This window comes from Ascaphus truei, chromosome 16, assembly GCF_040206685.1.
Source record: "Ascaphus truei isolate aAscTru1 chromosome 16, aAscTru1.hap1, whole genome shotgun sequence".
In the NCBI taxonomy this organism is placed as follows: Eukaryota; Metazoa; Chordata; class Amphibia; order Anura; family Ascaphidae; genus Ascaphus; species Ascaphus truei.
This window is the reverse complement of record NC_134498.1, coordinates 38,280,058-38,307,466: the sequence shown is the minus strand read 5'-3', so window position 1 is coordinate 38,307,466 and position 27,409 is coordinate 38,280,058. Positions and strand designations below refer to the sequence as shown.

Sequence of the window (27,409 nt, the reverse complement as noted above, 5' to 3'; positions counted from 1 at the left end):
TTAGGGGGGCCCGGTCGCCCGGCCGTTAATTTAATATATATATTTTAAAAAAAAACTGCACCCGGCACTGGTCTCCCTGTCGACAGCGCCGGAAGTCATGGGTTAAGCTTCCGTCGCGAGAGGGAGGCCAGGCGCGCGCGGGAGCAGCATTGTGGTGGCACAGGTGCCTGCAGCGGGGCCGGCGGCAACTGCTGTGATCAGCTGCCGGGCCCCCCCAGTACCGCCACCATCCCCCCTCGCAGGACAGGATCCCCCGCCTCCCCTCCGTAAGACCGCCCCCCCCCTGCCGCAGCACAGGGCCCCCCACTCTCCTCGCAGGAATGCCCCCCCCCCCGGCCGCAGTACAGGGCCGTCCCGCCGCAGCGCAGGATCGTCCTGTGACTCCTGCCACTCCCCCGCAGCCCAAGTACATCCTGCCCCCACCCTCCGCTGCACCGGGCCTTCCCCCCCACCCCCCGAAGGAGTTCAAAAAATAAGTTTTATTCCAGCTGGAGCCAACAGGCACAACACAGTCACTGAAAAGAGCTCATACTCACCAAAAAGGGTGTTATGGGGGGAATCCTAGCTCGGTGCTGGGCGCTGCTTCACAAGGCTTACCCAGAGCAGCTTCCACGTTCCATAGAGGTGCGGTCCCTCAATCTCAGCAAGAGCAACTTTGAATTCCCCGCTCGGATCAGGACCGAGCCTCGTTTTGGATGTCTCCGGCATAGCCTGAGAGCACACCGCTTAGTTAGCTTACACACTAACTCCAGGAATGACTGTAGATCTCAGATCGGTCACTCTTTATATACTCTTTCCGTCTTCATTGAAAAACATGGGAAATGGGGCGTGAACCAATAACAGCACGGATGCTACGCACCGGCCAATCACAGAGCGAGGGCTTGCCTGTTATGAACCAATCTGGGCCGGGGGTGGTGACCGTGCTTCTGGACCGCCGACATGGGGTGGCTTAAGGAGAGCTGAGATTTTGAACCAGTCAATGAGAACCGTGCCAACGGTTCCCCCAGCCAGCCGGATATCTCCTGCAGAAATAGGCTCCTCAGTGTCCGGGATGAAAAAAGGCTCCGCTTTTCAAGCCAACATTCCCCAGATTGGAGTAGCATCCCTCTTCACTCTCACAATGTTCCACCAAGCACTACACCCCCCCCCCCACCTCCCTTTGTGTACCCGAACATGGATTGCTTTGTGAATTACCAGTCTGGCACACAAAGGAGACCCAAAAAACACATGCATCACATTTCACATAAAATTAAGTTTTACTTGCACACAATACATTTTAGCCACAATAAGAGAAAGATAGTGGGAGAAACTGGGGCACCCATATAGACTGGTAGGGGCAATGGTTGGGCTGAACCTTTAATATGTGAGCCACATTGCCCCTATCATCACACGGCGGTCTTTCTGTGCAGCATTGACTGGAGTCGATTTGAGTGCTGGTACGTTAGATGTGAGTCTCAACAGAGAGAGACCCACGTGGATGATACCAGCATGGCTGCAGGACCTCAGTGACCTTCTGGAGGAGTGCTGCCTGGAGAGCCAAGCTTCAGCGGCCTCCAGAGGTACATTTTGGGGCATCCAGCTGAGGCGGGTGACGATCCTAGGTCTAGGTAGCCAGGATGCTCCTAGCAACATCTCCCTTTGTGTTCCTGGAAAAAAACCAGGATGTTTTGGGGTATAGCCGTCCTCGCCATACCAGCCAAGTAGCAATAGCGCTGTGAAACGCGTAGAGTGTACAAGCTGAAGACAGAGGGAAAGAGGATCTGAGAGGATCAGCTGTGCAGTGCTATCCTCTCACACAGGCACACGCAGGAAAGGACACAGTGATGTCATCAGACTCCGCCTCAGACAGGAAACGGCACACCAAGTGAAGTGGAGGGAAGCCAGCACCGGAGGGTCAGGGATCCCCAACACAGCACAGAGGGGCGCCGCAGGAGCAGACCACAACCGGACAGGACTTCCATCTTACAAGTGAAGGCTTGGAATTCCTTAAACCCACCAGCCGGTAGAGAACTTAAAGAGCCCGGGGAGCTTCACTGCTGACTGAACTATTCATGCAGATAAGCATATTCTAGACACTCTCTCTGAGTGCATATACCATTTTTAATCTAGTTAAGTGTTTTTATTTGTTATCAAAGTTTGGCTATTTTCTGATGCTGCTGTTCTCCTATGCGCTTCTACAAAAAATTGCCGTCTTGGATTGCTCCTTTAAGGAGCCGTCTAAAAATGAAAATGCAATACTTTAATTGAAAGCAAAAAGTGCTACCTTGTGCTGGGGCTATAGAGAATCAGTGAAACTTGGGAGGTCAAGCTGACAGACAGCATTCCATTCCATTTATCCTCATATTGGGATTCGATATACAGGGTAGTTACCTAAGATGGGAATGTGTTTCCCCTGCCCCTGGATAACGTGGGGGAGCAGAGAGTGATTAATAGTAACATTGGAATTGCTCAGTTTCACCAGCATGAGAGCTGTTTTTCCTCTACACTGCATTTGTCTCACAACTGGATCAGGCCTCAGCCCCGCCACCAGGAGAAAAGTCTATACTCCAGATGGCTGAGCGGGAGGTAGGGGAGGACGGGCACCATGTTGAGCAGGGGAGAAGGGTTGCTGAATGTCCTGTTTATCCGATAGCGGGCCTGTAACAGGGGAGTAATCCCTGTTCAAGTAATGTGCCTTTAATCTAACAGTGTGGTGGTTAACTGCTGGTAGTCAATTAATAAACACCACTTGCCTGATTTAGATTGCTTACAAAAGCCTGTCTTGTGAGACAGGAAGTGACTCCTTAGCTCACTTGTGAGCTGAACTTTGGAGACAGAGCAGTGGTTCTTGAGTCTACCAGGAGAGACTGACCAAGAGAACACAGATCTCTGGAGCTGACAAATAAGACTTCTAAACCTGGATGCTGACATTTTCTGTGCACGCACGGGTGCTGTTCCAGGAGAGCCAAGAAGCTTACTCTACAGCAGCTAACAGATAAGACTTTCATTCTTAAGAGACTTCTTATATCTGCTTATGTCATGCTATGTGTTTGGGGCTTGGAGACATGCTTAACTAGGAGTTGTGAATTGCATGGTATTTCACTAGAACCACTCCCAAGTGAATAGAAGATTTGTTTCCCCCTTGTTTAGATGTTTTCCTAATGTTAAGGAAAAGGCACAATAAAGCCTCGTTATAATTTCACCGTATAAAGTCTCCAAGTGTGTACCTCTGTGAACGTCCGTCAACATATGGTGTCCGAAGTGAGATGAGAGGTGTCTTTGAAGTTAAAAAGGACCGGAGATTTTTGTGTGAAATTTTTTTTGTTAGGCTTTTTGCCTACAAACAGTCTGAGCAACTTAGAAAAAAAAACCTCATGCAGCAGAGATCAGAGTTAAAGGGATACACTACACTGAAACTTACAAAACCACAGATGGACTCTTTTCCCCAATCCCAAGAGGAGAGAGACTGCTGAAGTAGCTAAACCTTATTTTGCCTATCACAAAGTGTAATATGGTCATTGAAATAGGGGTTTTGCCTTCCAACCATAGTCAGGGTTCAAGAAGTGAGTCAGCCCTTATAAAGGGATAGGTGTTTGTTGTTTTCAAAAGTTTTGCTGAAGCAGTGAATACAGATGGTGACCCACGAGTGGTACTGATTTTGCAAATAAAGGTTGCCACACCACATAGGGCTACCAGCTGTGAATGGAGTATATGCAGAAAAGTGTGAAAATTGATACAAGACTGTGCTGAAGCAGGGGAATTTTTAGCAAACAAATGCTGAGTGTAAAATTGCCCTTTAGGGGAAAAAGGGATTTCTGATCTGTGTAAAAGGTATTTCAAAGCCAATTGCTGAGTGTTGAGTCACCCTGCCAGGAATGAAAGAAATAGTCCACTGCAAAGAATGTTTTTTTTCTGCAAGTAAAAAAGTCTGCATATATATATCTTGGGAGCAAAACCCAAAGTGTGAAGTGTGAATGCCATAATACCCAAAGATGAGACTGAAAATTACTGAACTCAGGCAGAAAGCAAATTCTGTTGCTGAAGCGGAGGGAGCACCTAGCAAGTAAATGGTGTAAAGCAAACAGAAGTTTTTTTTTTTACCTAGCAACCACACATTCAGCATACCTAATGAGAGATTATACCTAGCAAGTAAATGGTGTAAAGCAAATAGACGTTTTTACCTAGCAACTGCACATCTTGTATACCTGATAAGAGAAAATGCATGCACAGTACTGCTGATATTGAAAAAAAAAATTACCCAAGAAAGAAAAGTCTACAGAGATGCCTGTGAGAGCTACGACCTCTACAAGCAAAATATGCCCATCTGTAGGACTATCAAAATTGGGGGTTCTAGCAAATACAGTGGCAACAGCTGCAATAGCGCCTCCTGAAGTCAGGAAGAAAATTACACCTGATAGCCTAAAAATGGAGGACAAGATGCAGTGTTCCTGTAATGAACCCTACCCCACGGAAGAGTGGCCCTTCCAGTCCAATAAAGAGGAAGACATCTCTTACGGGGAACCCGAACCGAGTCACACCCACAAAACACCCCAAGAAAGGTTGGGGTGCCTGAACTCGGCACGAACAGAAAAGACCACTCCCTTTGACGACTATGATCAGCAGGAGACAGAGTGGGAGCAGTGGATCACCGAATATTTCCGTCAGCTATTACAGTTGCAAGAAAAGCCGGGTGGATCCAGTGACACTGCTAAAATTTCAAATGAAGATGGAGACCCCAATATCCCTGAAGGGATGGTGTCATCCAAATCAAAAAGGCGGAAAAAGAAAAGCGGTTCTTCACTTACCGTGGAAGGAACAGACACGTCCGCAGATCCTGTGGAGGAAAAGGGGGACCGAGTTGCCCTGCAGCCTAGAGAAAATGGAGAATTCGTCCCGCGGTTAACCGAATATCCATAGGGCCCAAGGCAGAAGTCATGTACCCCAAAGAAGTGTCTGTCCGGTGCCAACAGTGAGGAACCCTCAACCAACCATCCCAGGGAAGTGGAGCCGGAACCAGTGAGTGACGATCCTTGACCAGCCCTGAAGATGCCCTGAAAATTGCCAGGCATGACTGTGGTATGCTCCGTGAACAATTGAAACAAAGGGAAGATGGTTACACAGAGCTACAGAAAAATAACGTGAAGCTACAGGAATATGTGCTCGCAATGTACTCTTTAGCCAGGACAGAATTGGACGATCTCAAGACTGAGCTAGATACTGCAAATGCTACTATTTCCGCCATGAATGAAAAGCAGAGCCAATCTGATAAAATGGTGGCTATGCTAAAGCGGAAGTATGAGGAGGCACTGAAGCAGATGACAGTCTTCCAGCAAGAGGTTCACACTCTTCGCATAGAGCTGAATGCCTCACAACAGGAGGTCAACAGTGTCCGGATAGAGGTGGACGTATCTCAGAAAGAGGTTCAGACACTCCGCAGAGCACTGGATGCCTTACATCATGAGACCAACAGCTGCCGCACCGACCTGGAAGTTTCCAGAAAGGAACTACACAGTCTCACTGAGGAGCTGGATATTTCAAGGGATGCAGAGCACCGACTGTAGAACCAACTGCAAGGTCTGCGTACACACCTCCAGTATGCTGAGGAGAAACAGCAAACGCTGCAGGAAGAAAAGCTGCAGGCTGCTAAAGATGTACAAGAGCTGCAGGAACGTCTGAATATCCAGTACGTCCCCACAGAGCAGTATGAGGAGCTAAAGGCCACGCTGCATGTCACTAGAGCATTATTTGAGGCGGAGCTTCGATACCAGGTGACTCTGTATGAGAGGGTGCGTGAGAAAGCTCAGAAACTGGAGCAAGAGCTGGAGAGAAAGAGAGACTGTTCCACTCCCTTGAGTCAGTACACCAAGGAGAAAACAGACGCAGTGGCAACCTTGACGACAAAAATTACAGAGCTCCAGAATATGAAGGAGACTCTGATACAGACTCAGGGAAAGCAAAGTGCACAGATAAATTCCCTGAGAAGAGACTTGCAAGACGCACTCAAAAAACAGGGATCTCTTGCGGATGAGATTACAGTCCTACAAGGAGAAGTATTAACCCTGACTAAGCGTCAGTATCCCACGGCCCCAAAAACCCATGAAGACAAGGGTACAGTGAGAGCTGGGAATACTGCTCGTCTGAAAGAAAAGGTTGCAAAATTTGAACCACCTAAACAAGCACTAGCAAAACCTTCAGCCACCCAACAGGCAACAAAATAAGGTACACGTGCTGAATTAAAACCAGAAGAATCCTTAGCTGAAAAGATGGGACATTCTCTGGAAGTGGGTGTGGAATTGCAACTTAATCTCAAAGAGGCTGAACTAGCAACCCCATTAAGTGGGAAAAGGGCAGAGAGACAGCTTCAAGAGCGGAAAACTCAAAGGGCTGTTTTTAAACGCTCTGCAACTGCTGCCATACAGTATGCCTACAATAAGACGAGCACCCGACGCAACGGAAATCTCATGACCGCGCACGTAGCAAAAAGACTATACTTGGAAAAAGTCCTCCTCGAGCGACTGAGGGGTGCTGATCTCAAGCACCTTCAGCACGAGACACGAATAAACTGGAGAAAGGGCTCCAATCCCAGCAGGACTGAGGGTTCTCTTCCTCCATCCACTCTCATTCAAGTCACTGAGATATCTAGAATGAGAGTGGAAGGATGGGCTTTGGCCGTGGCAAGCCCGAGCTTCCCACAAACAGGGGAGGTATGTAACAGGGGAGTAATCCCTGTTCAAGTAATGTGCCTTTAATCTAGCAGTGTGGTGGTTAACTGCTGGTAGTCAATTAATAAACACCACCTGCCTGATTTAGATTGCTTACAAAAGCCTGTCTTGTGAGACAGGAAGTGACTCCTTTGCTCACTTGTGATCTGAACTTTGGAGACAGAGCAGTGGTTCTTGAGTCTCCCAGGAGAGACTGACCAAGAGAACACAGATCTCTGGAGCTGACAAATAAGACTTCTAAACCTGGATGCTGACATTTTCTGTGCACACACAGGTGCGGTTCCAGGAGAGCAGAGAAGCTTACTCTACAGCAGCTAACAGATAAGACTTTCATTCTTAAGAGACTTCTTATATCTGCTTATGTCATGCTATGTGTTTGGGGCTGGGAGACATGCTTAACTAGGAGTTGTGAATTGCGTGGTATTTCACTAGAACCACTCCCAAGTGAATCGAAGCTTTGTTTCCCCCTTGTTTGGATGTTTTCCTAATGTTAAGGAAAAGGTACAATAAAGCCTCGTTATAATTTCACCTTATATAGTCTCCAATTGTGTACCTCGGTGAACGTCCGTCAACAGGGGCCAGTCGAAGTTCCAATTGACATCCCATCATGGCCTTACTTCCGACTTCATCCAGTCAGGCCACCGGGCCCGGGAGTTACCCCCTGCCCTCCCTTCTAAAGGCAGCCCTGTGTGTCTCTCCAATAAAATAACCCCAATACACTGTAGCTGAGAGTGAAAGATAACTAGTGTTTACAACATGCACTCCACTTTGATATAGAGGGAGGAATGTAAACGAATGTATTAATTCTAGTAGTCCATGGTTATGACAGTAAATACAGCATCCCAAAAATGACTCAATTGTTTTACAAGAAGCCCTAATATGATTACAGTTTCTGAGTCCTGTGTAAAGTGTACTGTACATATATTTGGTGTCGGCTACATGCAGAAAATCTGCAGAGGTTCCTTGTACAGGATTTTGTACTCCTTTATCATATGGGGATATGACATTTGTGAGAACCACAGTGTAAAATGACAGATTGTTGAAATCTGCATTGCAGTGAGGGTTTTTGTATTATCTAGCTCGTACCCTCCAAGCTGCTAAGGAATTGTGTTATCCAGGCAGGGCCTGACTGTATCCTTCACACAGGCACGAACACCCACACAGCAATGCTGATTTTATCACAGGGAAATCTTGATGGGAAGGCAACCTATGGTCTCTAAGATCAATCCTATGTGTACAAGCAGAACATCTTCACCACGGACATGTGCTGACTGGGTGCTCACAGAGTGACGACCAAGACAACTATTTAAAGATGCAATCCTACAACTTTTTTTTTTTTTTAAACATGTATTACATTTTTTTTTATATACCAGATTGAAGCAGGGTGTCTCCAGTGCTGAACCCCATTAATTTCAGCTGTCAAAATGCAGCCCTCCTCAATTAAAGGCATGTGGCCAAAATGAACATGTCCTCTTAAATATGTGTTTGGGTTATTTTGGTACCCATAACATTTCACCATTAGGATGACACCAGCACTGATCTGAACATTGCATTGATGATATTTTAACCCCTTTACTGCCAGAGGATCCATTATTGGATTCTTCTGGCAGTTGGAAGGTTTAATGTGATGTTAGTAATATACAACATTGTTTATACTCATAAGAAAATGAAGGCCATATAACAAATTCTGTCCCCATTTGAATGTTTGGTTAATAATTTGAGATGTTTAAAAACTTTCTAAACTCAGCCTCAGAAAGATAACTTCCAAATTCACAATAAAACCAATCACACAGCCCACATTGCATAATTTGCACAAAGTCTGCTTTTTCTTCAAGTTGACTGATAAAAATGGGGTGGTGATTAGGGGAAAAGGAGCTTTTAGAAAATCACTACGTGGATCTCGACCAGAAGAGAACGACTTTCAGACGGGTGAGGAATGAAAGTAAAAACAATTCCCACCCCACCTCTTGAAATCAAAGTGTTGAAATGATTGATTAGGCCACACCATTATTTCGGAGAGTATGTTAACTATTTGACCTGCAAGCATTATGTTAATCACACTGCACTTTACAAAAAAGTACTCAAGCAAATCAACACTGTGCAATATGGTAATGGTGCCGTGGCAGAAATGATAATGCATGTATTATTAGTAAATACCGTGGTGCAGTGGTGATATGAAACGGTTAAGTCATTGTATTAAACAGTTAAGTAATTGTATTAAAAAAAAATAAGTAATTGCTACAGTACATTTCCCCTCTTGCTCTGTCATGAAAATCCTAAGTCATTTCTAAAAGCCACCTGCACCTCTTGGCCAAGGAAAGTGAAGCAATAAATCTAAGTGGAAAATCAATACCGCAGATGTATCTTTTACCAAATAAAAAGTCCCATTTCCAAGAAAGTGTCAATTCCTCTGTATAAAAAGATCCCCTAGCTACATGACTGCAACCTGTACATAAATTGTGTATCAAGCCATGCTGGAAACTAAAAAAGACCAATACACATTTATTTTTGATGTCAGCATCTGAAACTGCGCCAGTTTTAAGATCTTTCTACCTGCAAAAACAAAAAAATTATATATATATATATATATTATATCCTAAGTACTGTAGAATTGTTAATACTGTATGATTTTAAGCATGTGTTGCTAAAACCAATATAGTTTTTTGACCATATTTCTACAAATGAAAGCTCACAAAACTAGAGATATTACAGTAACAACCATAGCTAACAAGCCTCTTGTTTTGAGGAAAAACTAGGCAAGAAAATGAGATAGACCAATCATGATAAAATCTCCAGCAACCAATCATGTTCCTGCAAAAATGACCAATCACACATTGCCTTGCATCTCAAATCCAGTAAGCCACTTGCATCTTGAATTTCTCCTGGCAGGGAAAAAGTCCTTTAACAATTAATTCAAGCTACCTTTCTCTCTCCGGGAGGTGGCTCTTGAGAGCAAATTTCCTTCATCAGCACACAGCTCATCCTGACCTGCTATACCAAACCTCTGCATAGATAGGGACGGCTGCAATATAAATTCATATCCGACTCTATTCAACAAATGGAACAACTGAGCTTCAAATGCTTTTGCTGTGCTCTGTAAAAGTAACCAGATGTTTGCAGATGACACGCAATAGGAGATTGGTCAGAGCACTTCAGTATTTCATTGAAAAAAGGAGGGGATCCAGCCATCTGCATTTCTCTCTCACACACACAATGTCACAAGTGGCTCTGATGCCTGAAGACTGAGGCTGCTGCTGCAGTGCATGCTGTTTTCTTGGCTTATCTTCCTATCGAATGTAACAAGTGTAGCTAAGCCGAATAAGATGCGTCACTTCGAGAAACCAACTGTGAGTTTCATCAATGACAAGAGGATGAGAGCGGAAATAACAGACCATTGTTTCATCGAGGTCAAGCCCATCCTGCAAAGGTGGACAATATTTCTGTTTTAAGAGGGAGACCAGGAAAATATTCACCGGCTGAAGAGAGAAGCGAAGCTGTATTATCCAAAATAAATACATTTTTGATGGTGACGAGAAGTGTGAACATTTGAAAAGTTGCCAATATTTGCTAAACGAAGAAGTGCGTTTGTAGCAACGGATCTTAATTATGTGACAATTTAAATTCCTGAAGAGGAATCCCTGATTTGCAGCCAGTGACAATAGAGAGAGATTCATTGCATGGGTGTCAACTTTCTTACAGATCGGTAGTAAAAGTTGAGACAAAAACTGAGCTTTTGGTCAACCAAATATCCTATTCTGACTAGTTCACAAGGATTTTTGGCTGGTAAATAATAGCCATGGCTGCTGCCATTGCCAGCTCTCTGATAAGGCAAAAGAGACTAGCCCGGGAACGAGAAAAATCCAATGCATGCAAATGTGTCAACAGCCCAAGCAAGAGCAAAGGAAACTGCGAGAAAAACAAACTCAATGTCTTCTCTAGAGTCAAACTATTTAGCTCTAAGAAAAGAAGGAGAAAGCGACCAGGTTTGCGGGCATTTTTATGGTCCTTCGACCATCATCATTCACCAATCATCCCTCATCAAAACATTTTTATGGGCTATCCTTGTGTGTGTTGATAAAGATTAGGACCAGGCATTATGTTAAGGAGAAGAACCTGTTAGCATTCACAGTGGTGAGAGCATTGGAACCCGGTATTTGATACATGGAGGTGTTGTTTACAAGTGTAGAAACATTACAACAACTTCATTTATAAAATACAAATCCCGATTCCATTGCTTTGAAGATGGGAAAGAACTATTAGCAGGTTATTTTAGAAAGAACACTTCATATAACTAACACCTTTTTGCCAGTGAATAATGTCCAGTCTACAAGATTGTCTTAAACACAAATACTCCGTATTCTAGTCTAGATTCTCTTATCTGTTCTCCATGCAGATTAGCAAGAGGTGATGTTAATGTTACATTATTGTGTGATTCGCCTTTTGTGTTATGATATACTGTAGTATTGTATCACTGCATCACTTTTTGCATACACATAACATTGTCTATGTAATCCATCAAAATATCCTATCTCCAAAAGAGGCAAAATTGGTTATTTCAGATAAGTTTAAATACAAATATACTATAAATGTTAAACAATGCAATTTCAATGTGTTGCAATTTTGAGGTTGGTGGTTTCAATGTTGATTTTCTTGGGATGATAAGTAATATCAGTATCAACATATGAAGCTTTTTTTCACCTACTTGATGAATACATATTTTTTATATGGAATTCATATTGTTAATTAAATGGAAGGGTGAATACAATATTTAGCTACTGTAAATGTCCAGGGCAGGAGTTTATATTAGCAATATTTACAGGAGATCTAAACCTATACACTGAAATATCTTCCAGTGAATATGCTGAGCAACGGGCGTTTTTATATGAATGGATGAAAGCACAGTACATAGAATGATATTCTGTCTGATTTTGTAACTGTTTTTGTTAGCTTGCATTTACTAGGGATTCCCCTTCTCTGGTAAACATGTTATTTTTCATATTCAAAACTTTCATTCAAAAACAGTTGGAATGGAAGCTCCCACTCTAAATAGTGTTTATGCTGAATGCAAATTCTTTCTACTGAGTGAATGAAATGACACATTGTGTAGAAATGGAAATACATTCCTTGTCAAATATAGAATATCATAAGGAGCATCTTAGAAATCAAAAATAAGGCTACTTTCATTTTAATGTACATTTTAGGCAAAGCGCTCAAGGGAACGATGCCGATTTATATTATTGCTATATATTTTATGGGGCATACCTGAAAATGAGATTGGATTTACAATGTATCGTTCAATATTTGAACTGATTTGTTATGCTGCGTGATTTATGTATTTGTCACAAAATCAAACAGAACTTTGTTGGATCACAATAAAACAGAGATTGAAACGCTGGGCATCCAAGCTTAACAGAAGGATCTAATACATTTAATATATTTATGCATTGTCTATTTTCCTACAGAACCTCAACTTAAAGGCATAGTAACTAAACTATACAGCAGACAAGGGTACCACTTGCAGCTACAAGCAGATGGCACAATTGATGGAACAAAGGAGGAGGAGAGCAGTTACAGTAAGTAACACTCAGTCTTTTTGCTCCTAAAAAGATTTCCATGATGTATTTACTTTTGTTTTTGTTTTAACCCTCTCCCCACCAGAGAGCAGTTGCAGGCCTCTCTTAGATCGAATTAATAATGGAAGCTACATGACTAAAGTTAGGCTGCAAGTTCATAAACACCAAAGTGTGTGTCATGTATTTACAGAGATTACCAAGGCAGGCTGAGACGGGTGATGTCAGCTACCCAAATCAAATGTGATGTCCATGGTTATCTGATGATGTCCTCTAGATTGTATTCCATCTAAGATCATATATTCACCCACAAGTCATGCCAATAATAGACTAGTTGTAGCTTCATTTCTAGTAGATACGATTTAATAATGTCAGTTTAATCCAATCTAATAGTGTGTAAAGCTACTTTGCGTTAACCTCTCCCCTGCTGAAGGCGTCTGCACATAATTAGAAACATGACTAATGGGTATATACTCTGTATATAAATGGTGATCCACTTAATTAATTTGGAAGGCTGCTAACTAGATCTTCTGGAAAGGATCATTTGTCTATCTCAAAGCTACTGTAATATGATATATTTCTGGAGTGTTGACCGAGATACAAAAAAAATGACAGTATCATTACTGTAATCTAGAGGTACTCAACTCAATCCTCAAGAACCCCAAGAGGTCAGGTGTTCAGGATATCGCTGCTTCAACACAGGTGGCTCAATCTTCGACTAAGCCCCTGATTGAGCCACCTGTGCTGAAGCAGGGATAGCCTTAAAACCTGACCTGTTGGGGGTTCTTGAGGACTGGAGTTGAGTGCCCTTGCTGTAATCTACTGCCTCATGCTATGCACGTAAACAACACATGTAGAGGCAGGTGTCTCCAAATGGCTACTGCATGAAAACCATGTCTAGAATCACTGTAGAAACCATAAAGGTGTTTTTTTTTTGTGATACTAACAAAAAAGGCTTGTGGAGATTTTTAACTGCAAGTTCATTTGGAATAAAATGACACATTGTTTGAAGTATTTATATTACTTTTAATGTGAAGGTTAATCAAAAATTTGGACCGCAACGTCATTTATATTTAGGACAGCAGGGAAGACAGGTTAGAAATATTCACAGCCCTCGCACAAAGGTCGCGCAATTGGGTTGTTTTGTAGGATAAATCTGTGCAGACTCTTTGTGTGCTGGGTTACTCCAGCAATGCAGACGGGAGACTTTGACAAATAAACCCTGACCAATTTAATAAATTGAGAGGTGCGATAATACACAGTTCAAATGATGGCAACTTCAATTCACTTGGATGCATTATTAACTGCTGGCTATCCTGCTGCTCACCAAACCAAATAGTGCAATCAGAGTTTTGCATTGACTTTACATTAGGAATTTTTTTAAATATAAGGATTTTCTTTTAGCTGCTAAGTTGTTTTTTTTAACTTTGCTCCATTACATTAGGTCAGTGTTTTTCAACAGGTGTTTCCCGGCATCCATAAGGGGTTCCGGGCAATTTTCTGGTCATTTGACAATTGTACCAAATACAGAAGAATTGACAATGTATCTGATCTGAGACGCGCTATTAGAGAGGGTTGGGGTTCCTTACAATGCATCTGATCTCAGACGCGCTATTAGAGAGGGTTGGGGTTCCTTACAATGCATCTGATCTCAGGCGCGCTATTAGAGAGGGTTGGGGTTCCATACAATGTATCTGATCACAGACACACTATAAGAGAGGGTTGAGGTTCCTCAGAATTTCACATAGGGTTCCTTCACCAAAAAAAGTTGTAAAGCCTGCATTAGGTAAAGGTGTAGAAGACAGTCTGAAGTTGTGTTCTGCATCTATGATGCCACCGGTCCACATCGCTGGCTGTTGGCAAACAACCCGTTCATATTCATTACTCTGTTGCATTTTTGGCAGATGACGTTTGTGTTCGTGTCCAGAAACATATTGTTCGAAACCTCTTTAATTTTATCAGTCGGCTTTACTAAAGTAGGAGATCTAAGTATAAAAATAACACTGACACAATACAAAAATTGCCGCATTTGTATAATCAAATGATTTAGCTATTTCTTACCTAAATAGCCATTTTCTCGGTGGAGGGAGGGGTTTTAAATGAGAGGAAACACACTGTTTGCAGTCTTCATCAAATGCATTATATATTCAAACAATGTTTACCTGTTAAATCATTTAGTAATTATTCTGTTTGCTTTGCAATCAATTGTATTTTAGTTTTACCAGCTGCTAAAATAAAGAAATATTTAAGCCTAAATTTCCAAGCTACAGCAAGGGAGACGATTGTTATGACTTGGTTATCCGATGTGTCACCTTTATGTTATTATATTTTATAGCTTTTCTTTTGGAACACCAACCGCCGTGACTACTATTTTTTTTTTTTTTTTTTTAACTCTGGGATGTCTTAATGATGAGTCATTAAATAATGGTAATTAAACAAAATGTCAATGCATTTTGAATAAATATGTGATGACGTCATGTGTTCAGCATCCTGTTTGTGATCTCCTGGCAACTGCAATTAATGACACATATATTCCATTAATTAGTCGTTCTGAATGATTTCATTTTCATCGTACCGCTCTCGTTTTTATATTCATTGACGATGTGCAGCGTATGGTACGTCTAATTACATACCATTGAATTAATAATGGAGACATAGTAAACCGCTAGTTTAAACTTGCTGGTCTTTAAAACGTCCTATTGCTTTACTATGTGATACATGATGGCTCTATACCAGGGGTGGGATACACAAGTTCTCAAGGGCCACCAACAGGTCAGGTTCAGGATATCCCTGCTTCAGCACAGATGGCTCACTGATTGAGCCACCTGTGCTGAAGCAGGGATATCCTGACCTGTTGGTGGCCCTTGAGGACTGGACCCCAATCCCTATGCACATCTTAATAAAAGGTGTAATTGTAACACGCATTTTTGTTTTTTTTTCTCAGCTGTCTTTAACCTTATACCAGTTGGTTTACGAGTGGTGGCTATTCAAGGTGTTCAAACGAAATTATATTTGGCAATGAACAGTGAAGGATACTTATACACATCAGTAAGTACTTTATTTCCTCCAGTTTTTGGAACGATTGTAATTTATGCCAGTAAAACTGTGCATGCACGGTGTAAAATCCAACACCGGAGAAACAGCCGAGGGCAGAGCAATGTGTTTTTTGACCTTTTACCAATGATGGGGCATCATATTACTGTACGTACTAAAAAAATATTACCATCGTCATTATTATCATTTCTAAAGTGCCAACATATTAGGCAGCGTTGGCTGTGAGACAAGACAATAAAATACTACATTAACTCACACGACTATAGTAAATACACACACAGGACTCCAAAGGCAATGGCAGTTTCCGTGTGATAGTGACCAAATCGGCACTATTTCTGTTTAATTTTTATGACTTTAAAGCTGCCATGGACCTCCCCGAAAAGAAACAAATGAATATGAGGCCATCGTTCTAAACGCTCCAACAGTGGTGTCGTTGCGCTGTATTGTATCTTACATATATTTTTAATCAGCCTAGTTATATTACAAATTAGATAATTAGGTGGGTGATTTATTGGCATCTGCATCTGTCCCCTGGTAGCTACTTAATGGCCAGTTTTACTGTGCACATCATTTTCTGTCAAGCTAATCTTTTTTTTTTTGCTCCTCCACTGAAATAGCAACATGTTCGTACACAGCACATCCAGTCCTCGAGCCTGGCCGACATTTTGAAGGCAGCTCTCTAGATCAATAGTTGTGCTGTGACAGTTCGACAGACTATGACAGTTTGTCAAAAGGTACTCAGGAGCACTGATTTCTCTCTTCCAACATTTGATTCAGGTTTACGTTTTTCATTTGGACTTTTTATTCCTACTTTTATTTTAGGTGTGGATCACATCTTTGCTTTAGCCTTTTTGTGGACCATCAAAAAAGTTAAAATACATAGAATGTAAAAATACATGTTGGATTTATTCCATATAGGAAGCTGCCATTGTGTGCATTGATCACCCTGCTAGAATACTAAAGGTATAATGAATTTGCAGTGGATTTGGGGCAGCTCAGAAATGTAAAGATGACTTTTCCATGATCACATAGAGCTGGCAACTGTGCCATGAACTTAAATCTACTTGAGAGACCAGGACCTTTACAAAACAACTGCTTCTACTCCCCTGCAGTGTTAATGTGTCCCCTCAGCTCCCAGGTGGTAAAGATGCTTTGTTAGTGTGGACGCAGAATCAAGTCTCCATGAGAGGAGACACATGAGATCTCTTGTCCCCATGTATTTGGGACCACATTGCGCTTCATGAATTTCCAGTCACTATTGGAAAGTATCGTAAAGTATTTGAAAGGTACGAAACCACTAAAGTCTTAGATGTCACATTTACCACTAAAACGTTCCATAAATAAATGACCACATATATTCCAAGAGAGATTGGTACAATGTTGAATACACATATTCTGCTTCACAATCAGTACTAAGTCAACAACTCTACTATGCAATTTCAGCTTGTGGTATGCACCCACTGGACTCAGTTCACATTTACCTGCACATAAAACGAATTACTTGAAAGCCATAGAATTCCCCTTCTGCAGTCCTGTGGCAGAAATTAACTCCACATCACAATTCTTCATTGGTCAGTGATACTTACCTAGCCAACAACTACATTTCAGCAACAGTGAAATGCCCCACCTTTCAGGATAGTTTAGTGGCTTATGTACAGTGTCTATTTCATTTCTGTTTATGATGTGTTTCTCCATTGGTTAGCATTTCATTTAATTCATTACATTATCTTGGTCTGGTTACTAGGAATTATAGTTTTCCTATTACATTGCAAATAAAACCCTTGTCATGCATATGAATAACACTATGGGACGAAGTCATTAAGCTTCACTGCGGGGTATTGCAGACAATTAAGTATTCAATGCCATTCAGTGGAAGTTGATGCCAGATAGGGTGTGATACCCCGCATTGGAGATTGGTGAATCACAGTGCACATTTTCTATGAGCGCAGGGTATTCATTGTAGATTGTTCAAGTCACTGACTTGCCCTACCCAAACAAGACATTTTTTTTTAACCAACAAAAGTCTGACTGGATTACCAATTCACGACTCCTGGCATTTAGTTATTAAGTGGTATTACTGATCATTTAAAGGTCAGAAACCCTGCTAAGCAGGACGTCTCCTGTTCTCATATGGTTAGTATCCAGCATCCTCACTTGTGCTCCCAAAACTTAAGGGGCTGTCCCCAACTACGACCTCCTTTTTTTACAATAATTTTGCCCACTGACATTCTAGATGCAGAAAACTGTCTGGGACATTCTTGGTCCATCTTCCTACCGCAGTGACAGCAAACTCTATAGAGTAGTCTAACACATGTATTGTGTAGGACGACTAACATATCTTACTTATCCTAACCTATGTATATTCTAGACATGCCCAGAGAATGTAACCTAAATGTACCAAGGACTGTCCCACTTACATAATTAAAAAAAAACTTTTATATATAAAGAATTATGTTATATGGTTATAAATGCTAATATAACCAGTGTGGCTTTGCTAGTATCTACAAAGCAGTGTAATATCTGAGAAGCAGTGCCGTTTACACAACTATTCAGCTGTGTGAGTAAGTAACAAAAGACAGAATTGCCCAATGCTACATCCAATGTGACAAAATATATAGCAAAATACTTCAATATTCTCATAAGTAAGGGTCCTTTTAGTTAGACCCTTCGGCCAAAGCATTATAAGCCTGCAGCCACGTCACGGCATGACCAGTAAGCAGGTCCTAACACTGTGAACATTCTCACTTACCCCTGCTGGAGGGAGAATGACCGCATTGGGTCTGTCCACACAGGAACATGAAAAAAAACTTTAAAAAGTGGGGTGGGGTGAGCTTAAACCCTGGGAGGAGGTGCCACTAACCTCCAAAAAACTGATACCAGTTGAAAATTAAAGTTAATAAACACAGTGGTAAGATAACCACAATAAACACAGTGGTAAGATTACTATGTAACCATGTAACCATTGTGGCTTTGCTAATATCTCAAAAGCAGTGTAATATCTGAGAAGCAGTGCCGTTTACACAACTACTTCAGCTGTGTGAGTAAGTAGCTGTATTGAATCACATATGCAACATCGAATCCCCAATACTTCTATGCAAAAACATCACTTAATTGTGTAAGTACACCATATTATTATTTTTACACAGTACCGGTTTGAGCGAATGAATCTAGAAGGATACTAGCCCTCACTATGTCCTAATGTGTAAAATACAGAAGTAATTAAGTTATTTCATTAATATTTTCTTCCTATACTCATTTCACAACAATAGAAACAAATCAACCACAATCTTTGACTTCTGGAGACATCAGACTTTTTTCTTATTATAATGAATTACAACATGTGATAATAATGTCTATTAACGTCTATTTCTTATGGGCTGGAGAAAATCCATAGCTGCATTATTGAGAGACGGGCAATTCATTTTCTTCAGATAATTGTCTTGCTGCGCAGTGACCATGCATGTGGAATTTGTAAAAGTGTTGATGAGTTTCATTGTACTCCACATCTGAAAATGAGAATATATATATATATACATTTGTAACATTGCCGGAAGAAGAGATCAGTGTATCTCGAAAGCTCGCACAAATAAAAGCATTTCGTTAGCCACAGAACGGTATCATCTATTTATTTTTTGATTATATATATACATACACATATGGGGGAGTGGACACATTATAAATGTTATACTAGAAATAATACATTGAGAATGACCTCTCTTTTTCAAGTATGTCCTGGGCACAGAGTTATGTTGACAAAATACATGGTTACATTAAATGAACAGAGGTGATACATTATATGTAAAGAGATGTCATGGACAGTTAGAGATAATATATGTTATTGTGATCTCTCTTGGGAAACCTGCTATTCTACATGTGTGGGCATGAACATAAATTCAGCTGTAGAACGGAATATCATTAGTTCCATACAGGTTTGTAGCATAGTCTACGTTAATTATAATGGACTTACTATATGAACCCAGTTTATAGGCATGCATAACTAATGCTGCCTAGTTCTAATTATTGATCTTCCTGTCCTTGCTTTGAGACACAACATAGTTAGGTGTTATATTTCTATTTCAGTATTCATTATTCAGTGCGTGGTACAAAAAAAAAGGGGGGGCATTACATTGATGATCTTCTACTGTATTTTTTAAATGTTTGTGTTTTTCATTGTTGGTGGTTATAATATAGATTCTTTATAGTAACTGTTTACTACATTGAGTGAAATGTATCCTGTTAGTTTGCTTGACAATGACAGAAGATGCATATAGTATAATAATTCTTGCAAAGTAAAAGAAAAAATGAATGCTACAGTATGCAAGTCTTTCAGATTTCAAGTTTAGAGAGATCAATGCTGTCTCAACGGTTGCATCAGGCTGAGAATGTGATGACTCTTTAAAAGGGTGTATTCCCTAAATGTTGAGGCATTTCTAATGGAGTGTGAGCACTTTTGAGTTTCTCTTGTGTGCTTATGAGATTTTAAAGGAGGTTTTAACTAGTGCATTATTCCATTGTGTGTTTTGTGCAAATACAAATCACCATTGTCTTCAAAAATATTTTCTATGCACAGTCTGTTTTCATTTTCATGTAGGATTCCTGCAATGATTAGGTCTCTCTAGCACAGGAGTGGCCAACTCCAGTACTCAAGGGCCACCAACAGGTCAGGTTTAAAGGATATCCCTGCTTCAGCACAGGTGGCTAAATCAGTGGCTGAGAGACTGAGCTCTGGTTTAGCTATTTCATTCCTATCAATTATAAGACCTATAGCCTGCTTTCTATCAGGAAGGCTAAGTACAGGGATGTGCTGAAGATGTTTTAAGTGTTTAATGGTGAAAATAAGCCATAACCACTTGTACGGATTTGATGTCGAATTTAACCTTTTCACTGTTAGAAAAGTCTGTAACAAACAGACCTCCGAACCTATGTATTGGACCTATGTATTTACTAAAAAAAATGTTTTTTAATTGTGTCAAAATGTCAGTGCTGAAAAGTAACACAAACCTTCATAAAATGTACGTTGTATGTAGGAAGACTTCACACGTATGACGCATCATTTGTAGTTTTCAATTATTTCAGCCGCATTGCATCATGTTGAATACCTGATTAATACCATTTAAATGAAAACAGAATTGTGTATTTTTTTTAATGTATAACTAGTGTTATTAAATAGCCGTTATTAGTGTAATATTATTTACAATGGGAAAATAATAAATGTTGTTAACCTATAGCAGGGGTCCCCAACTTTTTTTTTGTGCCCAAACGTACACTTGAGTTCAGGAGAGTGGCGGGCGCCAACCAATTAGTGCAGATGCGCACACGCACAAAATCCGTTTACCTTGGGGGGATGCCTCTGACACACATTTTCCGTATTGCGTTTGTCAGAAAACTGATCACGATTTGCTACCTTTCCAGATATTTATTAACTGCCACATGGCAAGGCCCATCCCTATCCCTAGGGCAGGGGTGCGCAAACTCGGGGGGCGGGAGATTTTTCTGGGGGGACGCGGTGGTTGCAGAGGCCCCGCGCTCCTACAGTATGTGCTGGGCTTAGGCAAGCATTATAACGAATGCCCCCCCCCCCCAAAAAAAAACAAAATTCCCCAAAGAATCCCCCCAGGGTAGGAAGCAGAGCGTCTCCGAAACTGAACCCCGTTCACTTCAGCTGGGGGTAACCCCTGATTCCTGAGATACCGGCAGCCTCTAAGGAGGTATCTCAGAAAGCAGGGGGTCCCCAGAGCCAAAATTAATGGGGTTCAGCTTCGGAGACTACCTGCTTCAGTCCTACATGTATAATTATAAAAAAGAAAAGCGTCAGTGCTGTCACTCCCTCCCTCTTGCCGCACCCTGAGACCTGCCGCCCCCTGAGACCTGCCGCCCCCAGGTGGTGCCTTACCTGCTTACCACTTAGGGATGGTCCTGGCTGCTCATTCAGATCATTGGGAATTTTTTATTCCCCCAAGTAATTCCGCAATAGTGCGCCAGCAGCTCAACAGCTTTTTACTTGGTGCATCCGAAGCCAGAGTGTAAGAGAGTATTCATGTGCCGAGTTCCGCCGCTCTCAGACACTTCCCTAGACACGGCGCCGAGCACTTACAATTTTGAAGTGTTTCCCAAATACAGTTTTGAGATTTAGAATGATATTGGATCTAAATAAATTGTGTGTATGTGTGTATGTAAGTGTGCATGTAAGTGTGCATGTAAGTGTGCATGTAAGGCACGTTCTATAGTGCTGGGCGCGCGCGGATTTTTAGTTGGCTAATGTCAGTCAGCCTTTCTCTACAAGGGCCGCGCACGCGTACGGCAGGGAGAGGGGAGCCGACAGACAGCGGCGAAGATAGAAATTCATATTTTCGCGCCGCTGCCTGCGCTCAATGTATGTATATGTGTGTGTGTATATATGTATGCATGTGCAGTGGTTGACAAATCACCAAAAAATCTACTCACCACACAAAAAAATCTACTCGCCACCTAGTACCAAACGTGTTCTGCTTGGGCCAATATTTACTCGCCCGGGGCTTAAATCCACTCGCCCGGGGCGAGCAAAAGTATAGGTTTGTCGAACACTGTGCATGTGTATGTATGTATGTGTGTGTGTATTTGCGTGTCTACACAAGTGTGGTAAAAATAAAAAAATTATTAATAAATAATAAATTACACATAAACACACACGCACACCCATATACTGTACATACACATACACACACATACATATACACACAAACACATATAAACACTGTATACTCACACGGTATACTCACACAGTATATACACGCACAGCATGCGGCACGTGCCCGCGCTTTCACATAGGTACGCGCGGCCGCACGCTGCATAGAACGGCCCTAAGTGTGCTAGAAATATGTCATTTGTAGACATGGATTCAAGTTTTGCCAAGTTATGTTTAAAATAATGTCCTTTTAAGTTCTTGGAGAAGCTGCTAAACCATTGTAACCCTATGAATGTATCTGGATTCTTTCAAATCAAACCCGATATCAAATAAATGCATATCTTAATGATTGCCGTTTGCGTTATATTAAAATAAAGAAGTCTATGGCATGGTGCAGAATTACAAACATGACCTAAGTTAATGTAATAAAGTATTTAAAGCAGCAATCTGTACAGCATCCTTTAGTCTCTTTCCATCGATTAACCCAGCATAACAGTACTCAGCATTCTGGTCTAAGCACATAAAAAGAAACGTTTATTTTGAAGATAAATACTCACATACAAAAATAGTACAAAATGGCGGTGACATCAAATAAGTTAAGTTAAGCCTCAAAAATGGTTGCCTATTATTCTGTTCCTGAATAAAATACTTGTATTCGATCTTCGTATCATGATGTTAAACCTGATTCCATCTTTATCCTGGTGTTATCGCTCTCACATCCTTCTGGTGTAATCCCTCTGTCCTTCGCAAGCTACACACTGCTGGATATTTATCCAGATAATATCCCTTAGTCAGCGCTTGCTACCACTAACTCTATTACCACACGAGGCCCTCTACACTCTACAGCTTGAGCAATGGGGGAGCGTGGGATTAGAAAAACATTTGACAATAAAAAACAATAAAATACAATAAAATTAATGTGGTTACAACAATATTGCTGGGGGTTGGTGAAAATATTAAATACACTTACACGGCCATGTGCAAGCGGACACGGTAATGTGGTTTCTTTAAGCAATTCCAGTCACTCCCAACAACAGGTAATGGTGGTTTAGAGGGTTTTGAAATAAATATATAAATATATCTGTACTCACACGGCCATGTGTGAGTCCTTGCAGGAAATTGGTAACTTTGGGGTTAAATTAACCCATCTGCATCTCCCCCCAGTGTAGACTCTTCTTTGTTTGCAACCAACGTGGGATTCTAACTCCAGTCTTGGGCATCAGATGGGGACTCTCCCCAGTGGTGGTAGTAGGGGGGGGGGAGTAGGTAGAGAAAGTGAGGCACGTTGTCAGTGGGGTTTAAAACACATTTATTAGTTTTAAAAGCAATTGGTTCAACAAGACTCACATACATACATAGTGGTTGGACCCCTGGCCTCCTCGTGCAGTCCAGGATACAGTTTAAGCAGCCGTTATTGCCAATCACGCGTCCGTGATGCAGGAGGAAAAAAAAAAAAAAACTTTTTCTCCTTATCTGCAATGGCTGCCTGGTTGATCCGGCTACGGGAGCCACGTTGGGCCAAATTCAGCAGGAACTTTAGAGCTACGCGTTTCGTCGAATCATCGACTTCCTCAGGCTCATATTCAGAATATGAGCCTGAGGAAGTCGATGATTCGACGAAACGCGTAGCTCTAAAGTTCCTGCTGAATTTGGCCCAACGTGGCTCCCGTAGCCGGATCAACCAGGCAGCCATTGCAGATAAGGAGAAAAAGTTTTTTTTTTTTTCCTCCTGCATCACGGACGCGTGATTGGCAATAACGGCTGCTTAAACTGTATCCTGGACTGCACGAGGAGGCCAGGGGTCCAACCACTATGTATGTATGTGAGTCTTGTTGAACCAATTGCTTTTAAAACTAATAAATGTGTTTTAAACCCCACTGACAACGTGCCTCACTTTCTCTACCTACTCCCCCCCCCTACTACCACCACTGGGGAGAGTCCCCATCTGATGCCCAAGACTGGAGTTAGAATCCCACGTTGGTTGCAAACAAAGAAGAGTCTACACTGGGGGGAGATGCAGATGGGTTAATTTAACCCCAAAGTTACCAATTTCCTGCAAGGACTCACACATGGCCGTGTGAGTACAGATATATTTATATATTTATTTCAAAACCCTCTAAACCACCATTACCTGTTGTTGGGAGTGACTGGAATTGCTTAAAGAAACCACATTACCGTGTCCGCTTGCACATGGCCGTGTAAGTGTATTTAATATTTTCACCAACCCCCAGCAATATTGTTGTAACCACATTAATTTTATTGTATTTTATTGTTTTTTATTGTCAAATGTTTTTCTAATCCCACGCTCCCCCATTGCTTGTATGTCTCTATATCTTTAAAAGGGTTCCGGATTAACCCTTCCCTGGGGTTGCAGCAGAGGGGAACTCCATGCTGGCTCAAAGCATCTGTCATAGAGCCGTGGTCTAACTTACTGCCACATTGTAAGCACACCTCATATATTAAGCTTAAGGTAAGCGCCAGGTTTTTTCCTATTGTCACTCTACAGCTTGAAACTGATATAATATCTGATAAGGAACTGCCCACCCTCCATACAAGAGAACAACAAAAGAGCTCAGAACTCCAAACTAATCCATCATAATGCCATAGCCTCTTAAATATGCACCAGCTCTAACCATAGTTGTCTATGGTCACAAAAATGCCACACAGAGGGCCTCCATCATTCAGACAACTCAAGCCAGCTGCATAACCTTCCTATCTATCCATAGATTAGAATACTTCACTTGGAACTGAATTCTACAGAAAATACTAATTAAACAGATTAGAATATCATACTGTATAATTGTCATTTTGTCTTCATATCGGATTCATACCCAATTACAATATAAAAATATCACTGAACTGTATGTCTTACAAATCCCATCTTGGATCTTTTTTTTTTTAAATGTCCTTTCTTCCCAGAACCAGGCTGATCCGCCTCCCCTGACACCCAGGGCTCACCTGGTTCCTGTTGATATATTTGTATGTTTTTGGTGCTGGTTTTGATGCAAAAAAATAAAAGCCAAACATGGTGGTGGACCTGGAACACGATCATGGGGGCACCAATAGGAAACAGCTACGTCATCTCCTTGATAACGTTCCGGCTTTTCTATTGGCTGCAAGAGCGAGCACCGACTCTTAGGCCACTTTCAATCTTCCAGTTTGTCCAGTGGATCCTGGACTTGCCTCTGGACATTGTTTGACCACCAGCCACGGGTTCAGGAAAGATTTAAAAGAGAAGATCCCAGGCAGGATTGCTCCTTTGATTTAAATATTTTTGAATTAATCATTTTTTTTTATAGATGTACCACACCAGTCATTTCTGCGTTTGGTAAAAAATAAGTCCTTATATAGTGTAGGCATTATTTTTTTAAGAATAATTGACCAGCAATTATACCAGGGGTGTTCAACTCCAGCCCTCAAGATCCCCACAACAGGTTTGTTTTCAGGATATCCCTGCTTCAGCACAGGTGGCTCAATCAGTCCCTGCTTCAGCACAGGTGGTTCAATCAGAGGCTCAGTCGAATGAGCCACCGGTGCTGAAGCTGGGGGTATCCTGAAAACCTGACCTGTTAGGAGGACTGGAGTTGAGCACCCCTGGTATACACTGGCGACACACTTTATTGAAGTGTGGCCAGTTCCGCAAGCCGGGAGATTTCCCGGCTTGCAAGTGGCAGCCCCTCGGCGTGCCGCGCGTCTCCGATGCGCGGTCACGCGTCATCGGGTGCCTGCGCCCCCTGCACGCGCATCCAGGGCTCCCCGAGGGAGCCCTGGTGTCCCGCGAGGGGGGGACGGCGGCAGGGGGATCCGGGGGACCCGGCGGACCCGGAGAGGAGAGGGGGAAGCCGCGATCGGCGGGCCTCTCCTCCGCTGCTTCGGCGCGCGCCCGGCACCCTCCGGCGCGCGCCAGGTAACTGCTGCGGCCGAGAACGGGCAAATGCTCGAATAAACTCGGCCGCAGCAGTAGTATATCAATGTATCTTTGCTGGTTACTGTTGAGCACCACTCTACTATACTGTGTATCCTGTGTTCAAGTACGTCATGGGCACACAAAAGGAGTTGAAGTGAGTTTTCCAAGGTCATAGCGAGCGTACAAGAGACCCAGGCAGGAATAGAACTCCCAATTCCGAAGGTCATTCTGACAGTTTATGGGTTTCACTGCGAAGAGATTATCTGATATTTATTTCAGCAATGGCAGGACAGCATCGTTGCAAGGGATTTACATTTCTATTGGCGAGTTTGGAAAATGAAACTCCGCAATGATGCTAGTTGGATTTCATACAAATGTGAAATTATCAGAAATAATGGTACGCTCTGTAGAAGGAAAAGGCCCAGAGGTACTGGCGCTGTGTCAAACCCAACCCCAAGCCAATTACCAACCTAATGTCACAATGAGCAAGTCACTTTTCTTCTCTGTTCAAGGGAAATTACACATGACTGTTTTTTCAGCCAACGCTACAATAAATTATTAGTATGTATTATTAACACTATAATTAAATAAATAAAACAAAGATATTTGTGTTAGATTGACATTTATATTTTATTAAGAAGACTGCAAAATGTTACATACCGTTCACTGGATTGCTACTACCAACAGATTTTGGCCAACATACATAATATGATGCTTTATGAATTTCTAACTATGGGGATAATTCAATATATACTGTATTCCCAAGTGGCCGTTCGGACATTATCAGCCAACAATTTGAATTGAAATCAATGAGCGTTTTTTGTTTTTAACGGTCTACATAGCCGCTCCAGACTACAGTATATTGAATTACCTCCTTGCTATTTTTGCCCCATTTTTGCCCCTGGGAGAGTTTGATAAATAACACCTTTACTTTACGGCAATATAACCATACATAACATTTGTAAATCGATTAAAACAGCAATCACCCCCAAATTGATTTCAATTTTTTTTTTTAACCTTACCTGAACCTGTCCCCCAGAGCTCATGCAGACATAAACTCACACAGCCTTCTGGGGTGGGGGGTGGGGGGCGGGGCTCTTTAAGAAGGTATGTATAAAGGCAAAGAAATGTTTTTTATTCCACAGGTACCAGTTTTCTACAGCATCAAAAATAGAAAGGCTGCTAAACACATTACTACTGTATACACTGAGTATATCATTGGCCAGGAACGTTTACACCACTTGAGATCTAATTATGGAAAGTAAAATAAAGAAGGACAGTGTGAAACAGGTTTATGGCTTTGCTTCTCCTATTGTCACTTCCCCATAACAACACCACCATAGAATAATAGGGGATTATTTGCTTAAGTCTCCCAGTATATAATACATTTTATTTCATGTAGCACTTGTCTCCCAATGGGACACAAAGCATGTCACAATTACAGTACAGCATGTTCTACACATCACATAGGATTTCTACAGATACTGTCCCGGCCCAGATCTTACAATCTATT

At 41.8% G+C, this 27,409-nt stretch overlaps 1 protein-coding gene across 6 annotated transcripts in view; it reads left to right on the top strand.

Annotated features, from left to right (window-relative positions):
• Positions 1-27,409, top strand: part of FGF13 (fibroblast growth factor 13) — a 247,662-nt gene that overhangs the window by 198,535 nt on the left and 21,718 nt on the right. For 5 of the 6 annotated variants that reach the window (XM_075573244.1, XM_075573241.1, XM_075573246.1 and 2 more), the window contains 2 exons: positions 12,164-12,274; positions 15,216-15,319. In XM_075573244.1, the coding sequence (XP_075429359.1) occupies positions 12,164-12,274; positions 15,216-15,319 (215 nt within the window). Of the gene's footprint in view, positions 1-9,591; positions 10,685-12,163; positions 12,275-15,215; positions 15,320-27,409 lie in introns of those variants that run through there. The other variant, XM_075573245.1, reaches the window with a different exon arrangement.